The sequence below is a fragment of the Culex quinquefasciatus genome, chromosome 3 (genome assembly GCF_015732765.1).
Source record: "Culex quinquefasciatus strain JHB chromosome 3, VPISU_Cqui_1.0_pri_paternal, whole genome shotgun sequence".
Lineage (NCBI taxonomy): Eukaryota > Metazoa > Arthropoda > Insecta > Diptera > Culicidae > Culex > Culex quinquefasciatus.
Window position 1 is genome coordinate 16,227,735 of NC_051863.1, and position 20,924 is coordinate 16,248,658.

The window sequence follows — 20,924 nt, forward strand, 5'->3', positions numbered from 1 at the left end:
TTATTTGGCTGTTATTTTTAGTACTTTTTGTTGATTTATTGTTTGTTTTTTCTTCTTTTCGTTTACACAGAGAAAATGTTAAGGTAACAACCAGTGTGTCGATTAACATTTTTATTTTATTTATTTTTTCTAGCGCGAGTGATTTTTCTTCGATTTTTGTTTAGCAGTTTGAGAGCAAATGACTTTCGGTTCATTTCGTTTGTTGGCTAGGATGTTCGGTTTCAGGGTTAAAAGTGTTGGAAGTCACATTCAGCTAATTTTGTTGTTTTTGATAGATGAGAAACGAAATAATTTCCATAGTTTTTTTTTCTAAGCCAATAAGGATTATCGACAGATTTAAGATCGAGGTACCAGTCTAAACGCTCAGAAATGTTCCAGTACAGCAATATATAAAAAAATGTAATGAAATTTTAATATTTTTTTTTCAACGGTAATATCCCGACGTCATGTTTTTTTATGGAAAGCAACTGCACGCCAAATGAAAAAAATAAATCACAAATAATAGTAGTTTACGTAACAAATTACAAAATGGAGATTTTTTCAGCACGAATCCAAAAAAAAATCAAGTTGTGCAACGAGTTTCATACAACATTTTTTGCAATTCCGAAATACACCCTTTGAGTGGAATGTCAAAACAATATTGAAATAGTAGTTTATGCAACCAGTTGCAAAAAGAGGATTTTTTCAGCACGAGTCGTACATTTATCCAACGAGGTTCACCGAGTTGAATAAATACGAAGAGTGCTGAAAAAATCAAGTTTTGCAACGAGTTCCATACAACATTTTTTGCAACTCCGAAAAACACCCATTGAGTGAAATTTTAAGTCAAATTTTCATATTTATTGTCAATAAATCATTTAAATCAAAAAAATGTTGAAAAGTGTTACTTTTCAAAAGAAGTGCTGGAAAGTTCAACTTTTCAGCACCCATTTTAGTGCTGGAAAGTTCAACTTTTCAGCACCCATTTTAGTGCTGAAAAGTAGAACTTTTCAGCATTTATTTTGAAATGTGTTGCTATTCGATTCCGTTATTTTTGGTACAGAAAAGTAGGCTATTTCGTCGTTGAAGAATGACAGGAAAAGTAAGAAGTTTCACGACGGAATTGCAAAAATATTTTTTTAGAATCGTATGCTCTAATTCTAGACTTTTTTTTTAAAGGACCAATAAACATATGAAATACAATAGCTTATAGGACCTTTTTTTTAAACTAGAATTGTTCAAAATATGTATTCTCTTGTTTGAGAAAAATGCATTAAAAAAATTGGTAAATTTATTTTAAGAATTTACGATTTGGACTTTATTTGAAATGGAAAGCAATAGCAATTCTCCCCAAATTCCAAAAATAGGGTTTATTTGTATTTTTTTAATTGACTCAATTTCGTGGTGCTTTCTTACGACCAAAAAAGTCATTTTGTGCCATAGGTTCCGCCTCATACAATTTTGGCATCTGACCATACAACAATGGTACGTGAAACCACGTGCTCGGAAATTAACGAACAATGCGGATGAAGTGTCAACATTAGTTTGACAACTGGTTTAGGAGTTTGAGAACTTTTTAACTCGAATCTGTTCGAATTTAGAGCTGAAAAATCACCGATTGTGATTGGACAATCAAAAATATTTTGACTAAAAGAATATGAAAAAAAACCTGAATAGATAAAGAAATAAATAAAAAACGTTACTTAATCCACCCTAAGGTGGTTGGCGCCTTCCTCACATTTAAATGGTGCTATCCAAAATGCAAATAGTGCGTAATTAACACTTAAGTGCGTTAGAAAGGTCTTTTGAATACCTATTCAACGATAGGTCGCATGAGAGATCCGGACAGCATTTTCATCAAAATATCTGAGATCCGGCCTCGAAAAAGTGCGTAAATAACACTTAAGTGCCTATAACTTTTGATAGATTTGTCAGATCTTCAATGTCTTGGACGCGTTGGAAAGGTCTTTTAAATACCTTTCTGAAAATGTATAGCATGACGGGTTTTCTTACAAAAACCTCCCTTTTTACAATCTTCGGGACTTTTGTTAAAATCGTTTATTTTAGCATAACTTTTGAAGTACTTAACTAAACTGCATAATTTTTAATAGCGACTTATGGGAACCCAAGACGGATCGAATGACGCCAAAACGGACAAAATCGGTTCAGCCAATGTCGAGATAATCGAGTGACATTTGCTCAGATTTTGATTCTGAGTCGATAGGTATACATGAAAGTGTGTCTAGGAGGTCTAATTGAGAAGTTCAGTTTTCGAGTGATTTTATAGCCTTTCCTCAGTGACGCGAGGAAGGCAAAAATCGAATAAGCAAAATTCGAATCCGCTCTGTATTCGAAAAACTAGATCTTTTGAAGGAATTTTCTGATAGAAACCTTGTAGAAATTGATAAGGACTAAAAAACACAAAAAATCAATTTCCCAAGAAGCTTGTTTTATTTTTTGAAATTTGTTAATATGTTTTAGGGGACAAAAATTCTCAACTTTTGAGCTATTGAGGAATGGGGAAAAAAGCCGATGAGAAAAAAAAACTTTTTTGAAATAAAAAGAAACCTTACTTTTTTAGACGAAATTTTAGGAAATTATCTAACTTTTCGATAAAAATTGTTATCAGAAATGGTCACTTTAAAAAAAGGAAATTTTTGGTTAAATTAAACTTACAGTTATTTCTGTGCACTACATCAAATTCGATTTAAATTTTTAAAAGTGTAGAAATTGTTTTTTTTTGGGTTAACACATATTTTTCAACAAATTCGTGGTGATTATTGCATTCGATCGTAATATTACGATCGTAATTTCTCGACTCACGATCGAGATTTCTCGATAGTAAGAATACAACTTACCATTGACAAATCTCGATCTACCATCGACAAATTACGACTTACCATCGAGAAATTACGATCGTAATTTGACTGTTGAGAAATCTCGATCGTGGATCGAGAAATTACAATCGTAATTTGTAATACCGGTTTTTTGAATATTTTTTTATTTCAAACAAAATATTTTAAAAAAAATCTAAGTTCAATTTTTGAATACAAAAAAATGAGAAAAAATTAAAAATTTCAAAAATTTCAAAAATTTCAAAAATTTTAAAAATTTCAAAAATTTCAAAAATTTCAAAAATTTTAAAAATTTCAAAAATTTCAAAAATTACAAAAATTTCAAAAATTTTAAAATTTTCAAAAATTTCAAAAATTTAAAAAATTTAAAAAATTTCAAAAATTTCAAAAATTTTAAAAATTTCAAAAATTTTAAAAATTTCAAAAATTTCAAAAATTTCAAAATTTCAAAATTTCAAAAATTTCAAAAATTTCAAAAATTTCAAAAATTTCAAAAATTTCAAAAATTTCAAAAATTTCAAAAATTTCAAAAATTTCAAAAATTTCAAAAATTTCAAAAATTTCAAAAAATTTAAAAATTTTAAAAACTAAAAAAAAATCGAAAATTTCAAAAAATTCAAAAAATTCAAAAATTTCAAAAAAAATCAAAAATTTCAAACAATTTAAATTACGAGAAATTACGATCGAATGCAATAATCACCACGAAAATATACACGACGACGCAAAGCTAGCACTTTCTCGCGGATTCTCGCGCTTCGATTCGCCAACTGATCTCCCCCACGAACACCACACGACTCAGCAAAATATGCTGATTTTCTATTTCTAACCTAATTTAATCTAGCCCCACCGCTGCCATACCTTCGGAAGCATCCTGGAGGATGTCGGGCCGATTTCGTCCAACATCCTTCTCCGCTAAACGGCCAGGCCAACTGCGTAAAGTTTACCGCAATGGCGATTCGTTGAACTGAAGTGAGTTTGAGCATCGATGTTCAAACAGCAGTACATGGACACTATTTGCCGTGGTTATAGCGCCCCAACTTGCTCAATAAAACTTGTTGATTTTCTGTTTTTTTTTAGAGATTTGCCTTCGAGCACATTTGAAATTGAAAAGTATATTAAGGGACCATCCATAAACCACGTGGACACTTTTTTGGAAATCTTAACTCCCCCCCCCCTCCCTCGTGGACAATTGTCCACACAAAAAAAATCTTGTTTGTATGGAGCGTGGACAATCGCCATACCCCCCCCCCCCCCTAAAGTGTCCACGTGGTTTATGGACCATTAATGAAAAACATCGGTAGTTTGACATCTACAGACCAGACTTGATTATGCTAACAGCAATTCTGTGAGATTTCGGTCATTCGATTTTGTTTGTATTTTTTAATTCGGCTGATACTTTTGTGGTGCCTTCGGTACGCCCAAAGAAGCCTTTTTGCATCATTAGTTTGTCCATATAATTTTCCATACAGATTTGACAGCTGTCCATACAAAAATGATTTATGAAATTTCATAAATTCATTTGAAGGAATTTGTTGATCGATTTGGTGTCTTGGTCAAAATTGCAGCTATAGATAAGGACTACACTGAAAAAATAATACACGACAAAAAAATGGTAAGTTTTAATTTCACTTTTTGTCACTAAAACATGATTTGCAAAAAAAAAAAAAACACTATTTTTAATTTTCAACTAACATTTCAATAGGGCGTAATATTGAATGTTTGGACCTTTTGAAACGCTAGTCTTAATTAAAAAAAATAAAATATTGTTTTCGAAAAGATTGCAAAATTTCACGAATGTTTCATATTTTAACATTGAAAATCGCACCATTAGTTGCTGAGATATCGACATTAGAAAATGGTGGGTTGTTTGGGTGAGACTTAGTCAAACCCGGTAAAAAATTTCTGAGATTTTTGCTTGTCGAGTCGACATTAAACAAAAACTTGGCTGAAAGTGTGTGAACGAAAATTTCCCTCTTTTTTAAACTTTTTTTTTTGTTTTGTAAATTTGACTGTACTGAAACACTTTAAGCTGTAGTTGCCGATCGGAAAATGTGAACTTTATACAATATTTCCAATTTTGATCGCCTACTATTGTTTCGAGAAGGGGGGTTGTTTTTTTTCCCACTGTTTTGCTACTACAATTGGGAATGATTTCTACGGATTACTTTGTTCTCACACTCGCTTGGGGGAGATGGTTTGCTTTGTTTTTATTGGTTTTGGGTTATTTAGGGGGTGTTCGCGTTTACAACTATTGGCTCTGCTTTCTTCGTTCTCGGTTATCTACTATCACGCGCGCTCGAGCAAAGAAACATGATTTGTTTTTTAAAAACATCTATGTACAGACTGAGAAGTTTTTTTCTCTCTTTTTGTGTGCTTTCCCCTTCCAGGGGAAATTAGTTTTTCCTTCTTCTTTTAGGTGGTTGATACGACACGCGTTGTCTTCGAATTTGGGGATGAAATTGTGACGGGAGAGGTCAAACTCAACCAAATTCGCTTGGAGGAAACAGTTTAAAAATAAGGAATAAATGACTAAACGTAACATTTGTTGGTCCAAAGTAAAGAGAAGAGGTACCCCCACTGGGGTACCACACCGGTAATGCACGAAACAAAAACGGAAATGGAAATGAATTGCAGAACTTTAAAGATAAGTTAGACCAAACAGAACGCGCGACTTGCTGCCATCTCTCTCGCACTTACAAATACACAGTCACACACACACATACAAGTACTACTTACATTCGGCGCGCACACGCCGCGCGTTTCCGTTTGGTTCAAGATCACATTAACATCAGCTTCAACTCTCACTCTCGCGCTGCTTTTGGCGGTGAGAGAGCACTGAATTTACACCCGCCGCCGGCCTCTAAGTTTGTGCGCCCGCCACATTCACAGCGTCTAGTTGCGGTTCCGGGTTGAACGGCGCAGTATCTTGGGTGGTGGCGCGACTTCCGGTTCGACCTTGATCGGCACCCGGGCCGCCGTGGCGGCCTTCGTTGCTTTTTTCCTGTTAGTTGGCTGGGGCGGAGGAGGAGGAGGTGGTGGGAGGGACGGTGGCGCTGCCACCGTCTTCCGTTTTCGCGAGGTCGTTGGAGGTTCCGGTACGGCAAAGCTGGTGCTGGGTTCGACCACTTCCGGTGCCGCGGGAATCTCCATCACAGAGGGTCTTCGCCGGAGCGAGTAGGAAATGCTGTGCCTTCGGGGAGGTGGGATTGACGCTTGGGCCTGCTTCAGCAGCTCCTTGGCGATCACCTCCGGGGCCATGGTCACGCCGGTGGCTCCCCGCGTGCGGTTGAACTTCTTCTGCAGCTTCTGGGCGAACTCAAAGTCCCGCCGCTCCTGCTCGATCATGGCTTCGCGCCGTTGCTGATCGTTGACGATCAGTTCCTTGAGGCGGTTCGCCTCCTTGTTGACGCTTCGTCGGGTGACGCGAGGCGCGGCGTCTTCCGCCGCCGGCTTCACCGGACTACTTTTCGCCTTGGCCACCTTGGTCGAGGTGGGCGAGAACTTGAGCTTTCGTTTGCGGTTGCCGGACAGCGCGGGGGTGCTTTTCGACTTTTTCTTCGAGCTGCTGCCTTTTTTGGCGCTCGATCGCTTCTTGGGCGGCGAGGAACCACTCTTCTTGGCGGAAGCAACCGATTCCGGTTGCTTTTTCGACGGGCCAACCACGGTGGCCGTCAGCGGTGTAAACAGGTGCATGTTCACCACGGAAAAGGCCGATCGGCGAGGTGTCGTCGGATCGATCGGCTTGAACGGGCTCTTGGTGGGACTGCTGGGTCCGGCGGCGTTGTTGGCCTTGGATGACGACGTCGGGAGTGTGCCCGCCTCCGGTCGCACCGACGGAACCCGCACGATGGCCTTGGGTGAAAAGCTAAAAATAAAAACAATCGTCAACCAACTCAATACCCCAAAACACTCGCTCCAATCCCATCTCACCAGCTCTTGGGCGTCGTCGCCAGGATCGGCTTGAAGTGGTTCAGCTCCGACCGCAGACTGTCCCCGTCGTCCACGTCATCGTCGTCATCCGCGCCTCCTCCACCGGCGGCGGCCTGACTAGAGGTTCGCCGGTGAATCTTGGTCGGCTTGACGCACAACTCGCTCTTGTTCACCTCGGCCATCGTGAAAACTTTCTTCACCGCTCCTGCTGACTGCTTGCCGAGGGACGTCGCCCCCTTCTGTCCCGCCTTGTCAACCTTGCTCAAACTGTACCGGCTGGACGCGGACGAAATGCACGAGGAAGACGCTCCGGAAGCGGTCGATGTGGAGGAAATGGAAATGATGCTACAATCAAAAATTAAATCAATCCTCGTCAAATTTCCCTCCCCCCAATAACAAGTTGCTCTCACCTGCCCGACTTGGACGTGTCGGGACGGCTGGCGACCGGATTGGTCGCAATCGCCGCAGGTTTCTGATTGTTGCTGGTTCCCGCAGTGGTGGCGACGGCGACGGCGGCCGCCGCGTTGCTGGTGGTTCCATTCCGGATCGGGAACGATCCCGACGGGCCCGCCTCCTCGTCATCGTCGTCGTCGACTTGGTGGACATCGGCACCACCCTTGTTGGCGCTGTCGTGCTTGGCGACTTTGTCCTGGTCCGGCGGTTCCGGGGTGCTCGTCGAGGAGGAAATCGACAGATGGTCACTGCTGTCGACCAGATCGATGATGCCCTCCTGCTTGTACAGATTGATGATGTACTTCTCGGACGCGGCCAGCTCCTTCTTCTTTTCCTCGATCAGCTCCTTGCGGTACCGCTGCAGCTCGTTCTCGTACTCCTTGCGGATTTCGCCCGGCTCGCTCAGGTGGATCACGCTTTCGGTTGCTGGGGGAGAAACATAAAAAAGTTATTAGCAACTAATTTTAAATACCTTACTAAAATTGATTTAATTCCGCGGAATAGTTATATTTTGTATCGTTATGTTACATTAACATGCCACTATAGTTTTGAAACATCTGGAATGTTCTAGGTCGGTTATTTTCAACGGGGGATCCCGTCTGAATGAAGGTTGAGAATCGAAGTATTAAGATTTTAACGGATCTTACCCGAAAAGCTTTAGTGAGTACGAAAGACTACTCTGCTATGATGTTAGAACAGGACCTTCAAGGTCATCCAGAAACTCTCTGGCGTCACGACCGGTGGTTCTATCGCCGTAACAAGCAAGAGTTCGGCGGTTTTTGTCCGCGGATCATATCGGTAAAGCTTCAGTGAGTATGTTAGACTTCTTTGCTAATGTATTGAAATGTCCTTGCTTATCCAATGACTCCCTGGCTTTGGCATTACCGCCGTAATAAGCAAGAAACCGATGTGTTGAGATGTTCTTGGGATTCCATGACATTAGCAATGTAGTCCTCCCTACTCATCGAAGCTTTGCAGGTATGATGAGGGGTCAAAACAGCTGACCCACAGGTTCTTCACTTAGGGTAGGGTAGTCATCAATGAGACACTTTTGGTTTTCAACTTTCAACGATTTTTCTAATTTTTTCATCAGCATGTCTTAATGAGCTTTTAGTTGCATTATCTTTCTTTTAATGTGTTTTATCATTGACCAAAATATGAGATCGATCCGACATCTACAGCCAGAGTTATTCAACTGTCTCATTGCAGACGCACTTGGCAGGAACAATGAGACAGCTGGGGAACAATGAGACACTCTACGAAAATCAACATTTTTCTAGCAAAACATCATGTTTTCGTATTGTTACATTGCAGGTGACTTGCCTTGAACATTTTAGAGCAATTTTGCCAACATGAAACTTTTAATAACAAAAGTTACACTAAAAAGTATTTAAATTTTGTAAAATCCATATATTAATACCAAATAACTTTGTATTTTTGGTTAAATTAAGTTTAAACTCTATAAATATGCCAAAAATCACTTTTAATTCATGTTTTGAAAGATTTCCATCGATTTTGAAAAGTTTATTGAAGAAAAATCAAAGTGTCTCATTGTTACCCATGGGCTGAAATGAGTGGGGAACAATGAGACAGTCCTGGATTTGGGTGTATTCTAAATTTTGGCCAAATCTAATGAAAGGACATTGTAGCCCAACTTAATCCCTATGGAACGTCGAAAGACATTTGAAGAAATATTAGTTTTGATGTAAATGGCAGCCTACAAGCGAAAAAGTATTTTTTGTCCATGATTTACTTTTACATACCAGAATCAAACATTTATCAATTACTTTTCAAGGGAGCGTCCATAACCAAAGCCACTTATATGGCAGACGTGTATCCAGTCCTTTCCCCCAAATATGAGCCTGATTGGTTGAAACTACGACTTGTGAGAGCCATTTTATCATTGTTCCCCGTGTCTCATTGATGACTACTCTACCCTACTCAAGCTATGTGGGTTTGCTGCGGGGGCAAAATCTTGTAATTTAGACTTGTTTCTTCGGTTCGTCTTTTACTCCAAATTCCTGGAAATTCCGGATTACCTAGAATATCCCAGATGTTCCAAACCCATGATGGCATATTGATATAACTTAACTTATCTAAACATAAGAATTTTGTTTTTGAAAGAATTTTTAAATGAGTTATTGACGATTAGCGAATTATCGTCGATACGGTTATTGCCGAATGAATCATCAAATTTTGATAATTCTATTATTGACGATTAACAACCCTGAAATCATTGGTCCAATCTTCAATGCCATTGGAGCATATTTATATAAAATTTTGTGATCTTTTTGAAAAAGATATTTTCAGTGATAATTAATCCTCTACGGGTTGGGCCCACCTCTAAACGGGCTTCAATCTAAAAAATCGCCAAAAATCAATTTTTCAACGATTTTTGATCTAAAAAAGCATTGGAAAGAAGAACTCTTTAAACTAGAGCCTAACATTTCAAAAGGGCACACAACTTTTGTAAACAATTGTTTACAAAAGATTTGTGCCTTAATGAAATGGTAAGCACGAATTTTAGAAAATTTTAGGATTGGAAGTTTGACTTGTTTTACGTGACTTTGCCAATGTTTTGAATTTTTTTTTAAGGGGTCAACTTTGGCTGTAGTTTTTACTATCATTTCTTATACTTTTTGTAAAAACAAGTATGCAGTAATTCGAGCCAATTATTTCATTAGGACACAAAACCAAAAACCACGATTCTAGACAATCGCTTGCAAAAAGTGGACAACTTGTTTCAATTCCTATTTGAAAAAGAAGCTTGACTGATGGCATTTTTACTAATGATACGATAAAACACCGCATTAAGTTTTACAGCGTGACGTCACGAGCGCACACGCACACACATTTTTAAAGAGACACACGTGCAAAAAATTTAAACAGTGCAGCCAAGCTGTCAAATTTCGAACCTCAAAACCGAGTCGGCGTAAAACCTAATTATCCTCAACTGGAGCCTAACATTTCAAAAGGGCACAACATTTTGTAAACAATAGTTTATCCATTCACTCAAATGACAGTTTGCATAAGGTGTGAGATGGATACACTCTACTTTACAAAATTTTTGTGCCCTAATGAAATGGAAAGCACTTAATTTATGTAGATTTTCGCAATAAAACTCATAATTTAATAAAATCTCGTTATTGGGCCCTTTAAGTGATGTCACCCGATTGTTGTTTTGAATGATGTTTATGGGCCCTTTTGTTTAGCTTGAAAAAATGAGGAATTCAGAAATTTTAATAATTGGTGAAGTTTTCTGATTGAATGGTGCAGATAAGATATGTGAAACATAAAAATTATTTTTGTTTTGCCCCAGAGACTATGCCTCAAACAGCTTTTTTTCAATTGAAATGATAATGGTGCAATTCTGTAGCGCAAAATGTGAAAAACAAGCAAAAAAAAGGTGACTGTGAAAACATGAAAAAATTAGAAAGGCAAAATGTAATGATAGGAGGTGGCAGAATAGGCCAAATACTACCTAAAATAAACCTAAGCAAGATAAATGCAAATTAAAATAGTAAAAATTAAACAAGAAAAACATGAAACAAAAGTAGTAAAGTTTTACGTAGAACAAAAGTTGCTAAAAAAAAAAACATTTGTCTTGAATTCTCCAGGTAAAAAAGTCACTAGCAAACTAGCTTAATCCACTTATGTGGTTGATGCCTTTCTAAAAAATGCCTTTCTCACTACTTACTTAAAAATTGATCCGGATATAATAACTTAAACAGCGTCTCTAGATTCAGACTCGTTTGGAAGGTTTCTCGATTGTTTACAAACAGCATTTATCTGATCCGGCATCAAAAAAGACATAGGGATAGGGGGGCAGAATGGACCACCCTTTTCCTTCCTTATAAAAACAATCAAAAGTTACGAAATTTGAACTAAATGAATTCTGGAGTTTTTTTTATTTGAAAAGGTTCAATAAACCAAATGTCCAGTTTTTGCTTTTCGAGTGTTTTTAAAACCGCCTTGAGTTAGGGGTATTAAAAAACACCCAAAAAGCTAAAACTGAAAATTTGGTTTATTGGACCTTTTTTTAAAAAAAGAAAAAAAAAACTCCAGAATTGTTTGACCCCTATCACTTCCACAAATCACGTTTAATGCAACATTAGTAGATTTTATAGTTGTTTTGATGCTTATTTGTAAAAATAGTGTCTTTTAACAACATATTAACACTATTTTCATATTTTTTTTTGTTTTGTTAAGTGATTATTTTTATAAAAGCGACCCAACTCCATGAAAACTATGTTAGCAAGGTCTCTTAAGTCATTTCTTATCTCCCTTCAACGTTGTATTAGACGAAAAATTGCTTGTTTTCTAAGGCGTTCCATTCTGCTCCGCATCCTGGAAAAGTAGTCGAAAAACACACCGAAAGAACATCCCAAAGCATAAGCCTACTAAACTGAATTCATAAATTTGTATGTTTTTCTATGGTTTTTGGATCATTTTCCTCAGGCGGTCCATTCTGACCCCTACTATACCAAAAAATATTACTTTAGTGATTATAAATTAAGACAGTCCAAGATCTTCGAAATTTTGTGATCATTTGGAAGGTCCGGACATTGTTCACAAACCAATAAGTGAGATCCTAAATAATACATCATAACTTATCTAACATACGGATATATGAGATAATACATTTTGAAAACATTAGCAAGGTTACTTAAAACAAGTCCAAATTTCAATCAAGATGTTTAAAAAAAAAATATAACAACATTTTTCTAATGCTTTTTAAAAATCAAAAATTGATTAGAAAATGGATTTTTGGTCAATTTTTTTGCCTAGAGGCGGAGTTGGGTTGTAGGGGTTAATAGCCTTTTTGCATGAAATAAAAAAAATCAAATTATTCGCTCTACAGCATTGCCTTGGCGTTCTCGGTTGAGAGATTCCTGCTCGAAACTAAGTGTCCGAAGGCTTGATTGTTGAGGCAATTGCAAACTTTTTTTTACACCTTAGCTTCCATCCACCCGGGATTCAAACTGACGACCTTTGGATTGTGAGTCCAACTGCATACCAGCGACTCCACCGAGGCAGGACCCAGGGAGACGATTCCTACACCTGGACTGAGCTAACGACCTAACCTCTAGGTTAGACCGGGGCCAGAATTTACTTCCCCGTCCAACGGAAGGTGTGGTCAGACAAATCTCGTCTCGAAAAATGCCATCGGGACCGTATGGGATCGAACCCAAGCCGACTGGGTGAGAGGCAACCACGCTTACCCCTACACCACGGTCCCGGACCGTATGAACAGTTGCCAAAATTGTGTGAAAAATAATCGTTTCTCAATTGGGATTAAAAAAATCATGAAAAAGCATTATAAAATCGTTGTTTACATACTAATATTGGTCCCATAAATTGGCGTAAACGTGCTATCTTGTCGCACGTCGCTTTTGGAAGTTCCGAGGAAACTCGTTTTTATGTTTAAGTACGGTATGCTGATCGGAAGGAACGCGGTCAAGAAATGTTGCGTGTTCTTTTCGTGACCCCCCCCAAGAAATGATGACGGTATGAGCGCGATTGACGGTGTGCGCGCTTGAGGTTCTTTCGTGGAAAAAATAAAAAGATTAAAAATATTCAAAAGTTAAAATTAAATCGGAATTAAATAGATTCAAAATGTTTATTCAAAAACTTTTAACAACAATTATGAACAAAATTAAGGAATCAATAATAAAAAAAATAAAAAAATTAGAAAGTCTTAAATTTCTTAAACTAGAAAAACTCAAATTTAAAGAAATATGTAATTATGAAATAAGGAAATCAAAAAATTATGTAATCATGTAATAAGGAAATCAAAAAATCAGGGAATTAGGAAATTTGGAAATAATGATATTAGCAAATTAGTAAAATATAGAAAATAAGAAAGTTAAGAAATTATGATATAAGGAAACAAGGAAATTAAGAAATTAGGAAATTAATATGAAAGGAAATTAGGATGTTGGGAAGTTAGGAAATTTGGAAATGAGGAAATCAGGAAGTTAGGAAGTTAGGAAATTTTTAAATTAGGAAACTAGGAAATTAGGAAGTTAGGAAATTAGGATATTAGGAAGTGTGGAAGTTAGGAAATTGGGAAATTAGGATATCAGGAAACTAGGAAATTTGGAAATTAAGAAGTTAGGAAAATAGGAAATCAGGAAATTAGGAAATCAGGAAATCAGGAAATTAGGAAACTACGAAATTAGGAGTTTAGGAAATATGTAAATTAGGAAATTAGGATATTCGGAAACTAGGAAATCAGGAAATTAGTAAATTTGGAAATTATAAAGCAAGGCTGGTACAAATAATTTTTGTCTTGAATTTTTAAATTCTTAGAATTCTTAAATTCTTATATTCTTAAATTCTGAAATTCTGAAATTCTTAAATTCTGAAATTCTGAAATTCTGAAATTCTGAAATTCTGAAATTCTGAAATTCTGAAATTCTGAAATTCTGAAATTCTGAAATTCTGAAATTCTGAAATTCTGAAATTCTGAAATTCTTAAATTCTTAAATTCTTAAATTCTTAAATTCTTAAATTCTTAAATTCTTAAATTCTTAAATTCTTAAATTCTTAAATTCTTAAATTCTTAAATTCTTAAATTCTTAAATTCTTAAATTCTTAAATTCTTAAATTCTTAAATTCTTAAATTCTTAAATTCTTAAATTCTTAAATTATTAAATTCTTAAATTCTTAAATTTTTAGATTCTTAAATTCATGAATTCATAATTTCTTAAATTCATAATTTCTTAAATTCTTAAATTCTTAAATTGTTAGATTCTTAAATTCTTAAATTCTTAGATTCTTAAATTCTTAGATTCTTAAATTCCTAAATTCTTAAATTCCTAAATTCTTAAATTCTTAAATTCTTAAATTCTAAAATTCTAAAATTCTAAAATTCTAAAATTCTAAAATTCTAAAATTCTAAAATTCTAAAATTCTGAAATTCTAAAATTCTAAAATTCTAAAATTCTAAAATTCTAAAATTCTTAAATTCTTAAATTCTTAAATTCTTAGATTCTTAAATTCTTAAATTCTTAAATTTTTAAATTCTTAAATTCTTAAATTTTTAAATTCTTAAATTCTTAAATTCTTAAATTCTTAAATTCTTAAATTCTTAAATTCTTAAATTCTTAAATTCTTAAATTCTTGAATTCCTAAATTCTTAAATTCTTAAATTCTTAAATTCTTAAATTCTTAAATTCTTAAATTCTTAAATTCTTAAATTCTTAAATTCTTAAATTCTTAAATTCTTAAATTCTTAAATTCTTAAATTCTTAAATTCTTAAATTCTTAAATTCTTAAATTCTTAAATTCTTAAATTCTTAAATTCTTAAATTTTTAAATTCTTAAATTCTAAAAATTCTTGAATTCCTAAATTCTTAAATTCTTATATTCTTAAATTCTTAAATTCTTAAATTCTTAAATTCTTAAATTCTTAAATTCTTAAATTCTTAAATTCTTAAATTCTTAAATTCTTAAATTCTTAAATTCTTAAATTCTTAAATTCTTAAATTCTTAAATTCTTAAATTCTTAAATTCTTAAATTCTTAAATTCTTAAATTCTTAAATTCTTAAATTCTTAAATTCTTAAATTCTTAAATTCTTAAATTCTTAAATTCTTAAATTCTTAAATTCTTAAATTCTTAAATTCTTAAATTCTTAAATTCTTAAATTCTTAAATTCTTAAATTCTTAAATTCTTAAATTCTTAAATTCTTAAATTCTTAAATTCTTAAATTCTTAAATTCTTAAATTCTTAAATTCTTAAATTCCTCAATTCTTAAATTCTTAAATTCTTAAATTCTTAAATTCTTAAATTCTTAAATTCTTAAATTCTTAAATTCTTAAATTCTTAAATTCTTAAATTCTTAATTTCTTAAATTCTTGAATTATTTTTTTTTTAATTTCCAAACTCTTAATTTTTTTTAAATTTTGGAAGAAATAGAGTTTTTGATTGTTATAATTTCGAGGTTTTCGGAATTTCTATATTTTCAAACTTTTTGAATTCAGACTTGTACATTCGTTTCGAATTTTAACATTTTTGAGCTATTGAATTTATAAAAACTTTAATATTATAATTATTAGGCTGGTACAAATTTTATTTAAAGTTTTTGTCCCCCCCCTTCAAACATGGCTCGAAAAATCAGGGGGCAAAAAAATATTTTTTCATAAAACTTCAATATTTTTATGAAAATTTAAGTGCAATTAGTTAAAATCAATTAAAAATAAATTCCCCTGCGTTTAGAATCATTTTTAGCATGTTTGGGTTGATAAAAATCTTTAGAATTTTTGAAAATTTTCGAGGCCTGCTATCGCTAAAGTTTTTTTTTTCGCAAAAATTTTTGTTTTCGTCAAATTTTACATTTTTTGAAAACTTTTATTGCAAAACAACTGAACTAGTGTAAAATACATTTTAAATCACTTTTTCCATGCAAATGTTGAAACTATGGCATGTGATTTTAATATTTATATTTTTTTTTATTTTTTTGCCCCCCCCCTCGACTACGGCCAGAGCCGAGGGACAAAAACTTTAAAAAATATTTGCATCGGCCTTATTCAATTCTGCATTTTTAAATTGTGAATTTCCAAATTTCAGATTTTTGTTGAATTTTTTTTATTGTTTAAAAAAATTGTTATTTGAAATTTCTGAAATGTTTGTTTTTCATATTTTTGAATTTGTTGTTTGGTTTGATTTCAAAATTTCAGATTATTATATTATGATTTGTATGATTATTGTCAAGTTTAATTTCACTCCGATTTACTTCATTTTGGACCCGCGAGTGTGGATCAATCGGACAGCGCGAGGACTCATAATCCAGAGGTAGCTGGTTGGTACTAGCAATAAATTGTTGGTGACACGATGGCCGACATCTATAAAGACAACTTCTTTTTTTAAATCCATTTCGACCAAAAAAACTAAATCTGCCCTTTTAATTTCAATATTTTGCTTTTTAAGATTCGGCGGGAATTTTTAATATTTTTATACCCAATACAAAATTATTAAAGCGTTTGTAATTATCAGTCGCATTCAAAATGGAAAATTACAATTCTTTGATTTTTTCATCAAAATATATTACAAACAAGCACCGCGCGAAGAAACTATTTAAACAATTTATTATGCACAACTTTTGACAGAAACCTGATTGAACATTTCTTGTATTAGATTCCTATTTAAAACGCTTTTGAGGAGCCGTTTCCCTTCCAATATATTATAAATTTAACACCACATATTAAAGAAAATTACAACAAGATCACTTGAATAAGTAAATTAAGAAGAAGTAAATTGCAAACACAATATTCGCAATGAGATAACCGCAAACAGAAGCAAGGTTGACTGACCGAAAGATAAACAAAGCCCAGAGATTTTTTTTTGTTACCATCTTCCATTTCGCGCAGATCAATACTACCTTTCCTATCATCCTATCAATATTAAAAAGCCCCAAATTGCAATTCAACAAAAAACCATGAGCAAACTTACGCGGCACAAAGCAGCTCGTCACGATTCCGTTCCCACCGCCGGTTCCGCCGTTCCCGTTGCAACGCCCCGGGGCACCGCCGTCCTCCTCCAGATACTCCCGGAACTGGCGCTGGATGGCACTCCACAGCTGCTCGTGGACAAGCTTGTTGACGCGGGACGCGTTCCGGTACCAGGTTCCGAAGCGCTTCCGGCAGCACGGGCAGTTAAGGTTGTTCTTTTCGATGGTTCCGCTGAGGCAGTTGCGGCAGAACCGATGCTGGCAGGGCAGAAACACGGGCTCTACGAGCACGGATTGGCACACGGTGCACAGGATGTCGTCCAGCTGGAGGTTCTCCAGGTTGAGCTGGCCGGCGACGGTGGCGTTGCCAGGCGCGGACGAACCTCCGGATGACGGACCGGTTCCGGACGCGAGGTGCGGATTAGTAGTGGCCGCCGGGTAGTTCAACAGCTTCGAGGACATTGTCCAGTTTTGACACGGTCCCCGTGTCCGCACGGGGGACAATTTGCACGCGAACGGAACGACCGGTCAGCTCGGAGGCGGATTTTTCGCAAGGACTTTTGACACGGACAAAAAGTAACTCTTTTTTCTTGCTTTTCCTTCACAAAGTGACAGCACACTCCCGTCGTTTCGGCTTGGGGGCAGCAGCTTCCTTTCTCACATTGTTCCGGCGGATGTTTTTTTTCTATCTTCCGTGAGGACACAAACTAGAGCCGGCACATTCCGAACCGCGGACACGCACTAACGAAAGCGGTACACCACAACGGCACAGATTCAGCTACGAGCCCGGAACGAATACGCACCGAAAAATGGCAGCTTTTACGCGATGGACAAGTTTTTTTTTTGCTGGATCCACTCTTTTTTATGAATGATGGGTTCTTTCTGGCAGTGGCAGCAGCAGCAGCAGCGTATGTCCTTCTTCCTCTTGCTCTCGCACTCGCGGTTTTGAATCGGATCGCGAGTTCGTTTTCGTTGTGTGTTTGTGCGAATTTGAACTGTCAAACTTGACATTGACGCTGTTTGGCCAGTGGCGTCAACGGAAAGGTCAGGTTAGTCAGACATTTCTTGAGGGGTTAATTTCAAGCAAAACAATGTAAATGGACCAATGAGAGTAGTTTGTGTAATTTGACAATTCGATGCCAACATTTCAAAAAGCAAATGTACAAACCATGCGTTTTGAGAAAAACGCATTTGAATGTTGAGCTTCCATTTTCAATTACCATTTTTATATAAAAGCAAAATAAGATGTTCTAATGATAACAAACGATGAAAAACGTTGCTTTTGTTGATACTTGATCATCGTGTGATCATCCATATTCAATAAAACATTATTTCCGTAATTTTATTTGAAAAAAACAAACATAACTTCTTTTGAAATCACCAACGTCGATATCACCCTGCTGTCACTGAGGGGGGCGCTTTGTTATGATTCGTTTTTCTTCGCCGAATGTACATGGCGCTTTTTTCATGTTGCTTTTTTTCATCACGAGGTTTATGTAGCCTTTTGTTTGACAGGTTGACAGGGCTATATAAACAGGGACTGCTGATGGCAGAGATTTTGTTTATGTTACTTTATTTAAAATCATAATTAAACAGACTTTACTGAAGTAACTTTTGCTCATTTTTGGTGGAGAGGTAGCTTATTAGAAGTACTTTCAGAATATACAATAACCCAGAAAGTGTCAAAATGTACATGATGTCTTTTGAAATGTTACCGTCGAATTGGGTACTAAAGCCGTGACTAAAGCCCTGTGTCAATTTTTATGTACAATGGTAAAAAATACGATTAAAAACCATTTCTGATCTTTTTATTTTCATTTTAACTCAAAAAAAATTTGACAACATTTTTTCGATGGATCAACTATGGTCCCCTTGGAACGAGCTGTCAAGTAGGAGCTTTTCTGTCAAGAAGGACCGCGAGGTTAATTTTTCAAAATTGATTTAAAAATCCATTTTAAACTCTTTGTGGTCGTACAAAGGGTCATTGTACTCAGAAAAATAAGCTTCATCGCTGTAAACAAAAATATCAGCAATCTAAGCTTCATTTTAGGACCCAACTCCGTTGTTCGAAGATTGGGTCCGTAAGTTTGACAATTTTGGAATAAAAAGACAACAACTTCTTTCGTTGCTGTGCACTAGAGGTGGGAAAAACCGCTCTTTATTTAGGAGCCGCTCATTTTCGTTCGCTCATTAAAAAAGCCACTCTTTTGAACGGCTCTTTCGCTCTTTTTCAAAATTTGGATGAGTAGGTTTTTTTTAAGAATCGTGTGATTTTATAGGTTATTTCACATTGGACTAATTAAAACTGAAAACGAGCAGATGCCCGTGAAAACCATAGGTCTTGGTTGTCTCTTTGTCAAGATTACTACTTGAGTAATTGAATGGCATCACAGAGTAATCCAGAGGGACCAGTCCGAACTAAAGTCATCAAATTTTGTGGCTGCGTTACAGTTGTTGTTGAACTTCGTAACGGTAGCAGGCGTTTCTATTCTTTATGCAGGCGTTACGAAAAAAATACAAACGATCTAGTAGCAACTTTTAGGTTTCCGTTGTCAACACAAACAAAATCAATTTTCTTTTTGAAACCAGCTCTGATGGTGAGTTGCTTTGCAGTAAATATATATTTTTTTCTAAATTGATTCAAATTTATCTTTCTAGGACACATGATAATCGTGTTTTGTGCGACTCCTTTGTATTTTAAACGGAGATTCTGATGGTGGCAATGCCAAATCGAAGATCGACAGTCCGGAAAAGCTCCGCTAGAAAAAAAATGTTTATTTGTTTGTAAAGAGTGTACGCTGCCTAAAGAAAAGGGACAAGAAAATTTAAATTCGCAGCAGTGGTAGCGGAAGCGAGCCAGAGAGGAGCACGAAGAAAAGCCCAAAAATTGGTTACCTTTCTTTTGTTCTGCTGTTCGAAAAGCAATTTCTTGACCCCTTTTTTTTGGAGGTATGAGTGGCACTTTATGTTAAGAATGGAAATAAAATATGAATGTGACTTTCATGGCTGCAAGTCCATGTGCTAAAAATTGTTTAATTTCAAAGATTTAAATTAAAAGAATGTGTTGAGATCCGAAGCCCCGACTCCGGTGGAGGCACGGGATCTTGTCATCTCCCCCCCCCCCACTTTCTAAGTTTAGACCCTTTCCCTTAGCGAGATAGACTGCCTCCATGTGCCCCCACAAATGCCACCTCATACTCAGTCGGATAACGCAATCTTGCTTCTTATGACGCCCACTTTTTTAATAAAAATATTGATTCTTTGCAATGGGAAATAAATACTATTATTTTGTTGCTCCACATGACAAAGCCAGAGTCAAAGTTGAAAAAAAAACCAGCGCAAACATACCTACCTTTGAAAATTCTATGCAAGCTGTAATATTTTCATGAAAAGAAACTTACTTTCTTTAGAAGTTCAATGAAAACGGATTGAAAAACTCTGGAAACAGTGCGAGGGCAGCAACAAGAATTATAAATTTCAAATTTTCTTGTTGAGTTTGTTGATACGGCAACAACTGTCAAGAAGCTTGGAAACGTAACGCCTCGTATCCAGTGAACTGAGATTTAATGGTGTCCTACAGACAGTTTTCCTGAAGGGGGGATGTACCACGATGTACCGCGTAACGCAACCATAAATTAAAGGGCAGTGCGTCCTCTGGATTACTCTGTGATGGCATCCTAGAATTTTGGATTAAGACTACAATTTCAAAAATTCAAAATATTGAATGTTTGGCTCTTTTGAAATGTTAGTCTTGAACAAAAAAAATTGAAAATATTTTTTTCAAAAAGATCAGAAAATTTCAAGAATGTTTAACATTTTAACATTGAAAATCGGACCATTACTTGCTGAGATATCGACATTAGAAAATGGTATTTTTGGGCCAGACTAAGAAAACATCAATGTTGCTGTTTCTAAACCTTTGCATGGCAATATCTCAGCAACTGAGCAATGAACAAAGTTCAAAAAGTAAAATATAGAGAATTTTTCTTTTCAAAAATATGTTTTTCAAGAGTGGCAAACATGGGCACTAATTTTTTAAAATGAAAAACTGCGACTATTTCCGAAAAAGTTACCTGAAAATGGCTATAACTTGAAAACGGTGCACTTTATCGAAATTTCACTACATTACTTTTGATTGCAATTTTGATTTTACATCGAAAAATGAAGTTGAAAAACTTTTATGACCAGTATTACGATTTTTTGAAAAAAATCGGTATTCATTCAAAACATCATAACTCGGTCAAAGATTTTTT

General features: G+C 35.6%; 1 protein-coding gene across 1 annotated transcript; it reads right to left on the reverse strand.

The window, feature by feature from the left end:
* Positions 1-5,193: 5,193 nt before the first annotated feature.
* LOC6046057 (nascent polypeptide-associated complex subunit alpha, muscle-specific form) lies at positions 5,194-17,645 on the reverse strand. The gene is made up of 4 exons (XM_038263688.1): positions 16,674-17,645; positions 7,175-7,643; positions 6,765-7,109; positions 5,194-6,699 (listed from the first exon to the last, which is right to left on the reverse strand). Exons 1-4 carry the CDS (start codon positions 17,131-17,133, stop codon positions 5,727-5,729), a joined length of 2,247 nt encoding a protein of 748 aa, XP_038119616.1. The 5' UTR covers positions 17,134-17,645; the 3' UTR covers positions 5,194-5,726.
* Positions 17,646-20,924: the final 3,279 nt, after the last annotated feature.

Excerpts from the sequence above, each read along its gene's own strand:
- LOC6046057 (XM_038263688.1), bottom strand. The coding sequence starts at position 17,133 with ATGTCCTCGAAGCTGTTGAACTACCCGGCGGCCACTACTAATCCGCAC. Across the intron at positions 7,644-16,673 it reads GACGAGCTGCTTTGTGCCGC|CAACCGAAAGCGTGATCCAC; the intron begins GTAAGTTTGCTC and ends TTTCTCCCCCAG. Across the intron at positions 7,110-7,174 it reads GACACGTCCAAGTCGGGCAG|CATCATTTCCATTTCCTCCA; the intron begins GTGAGAGCAACT and ends TTTTGATTGTAG.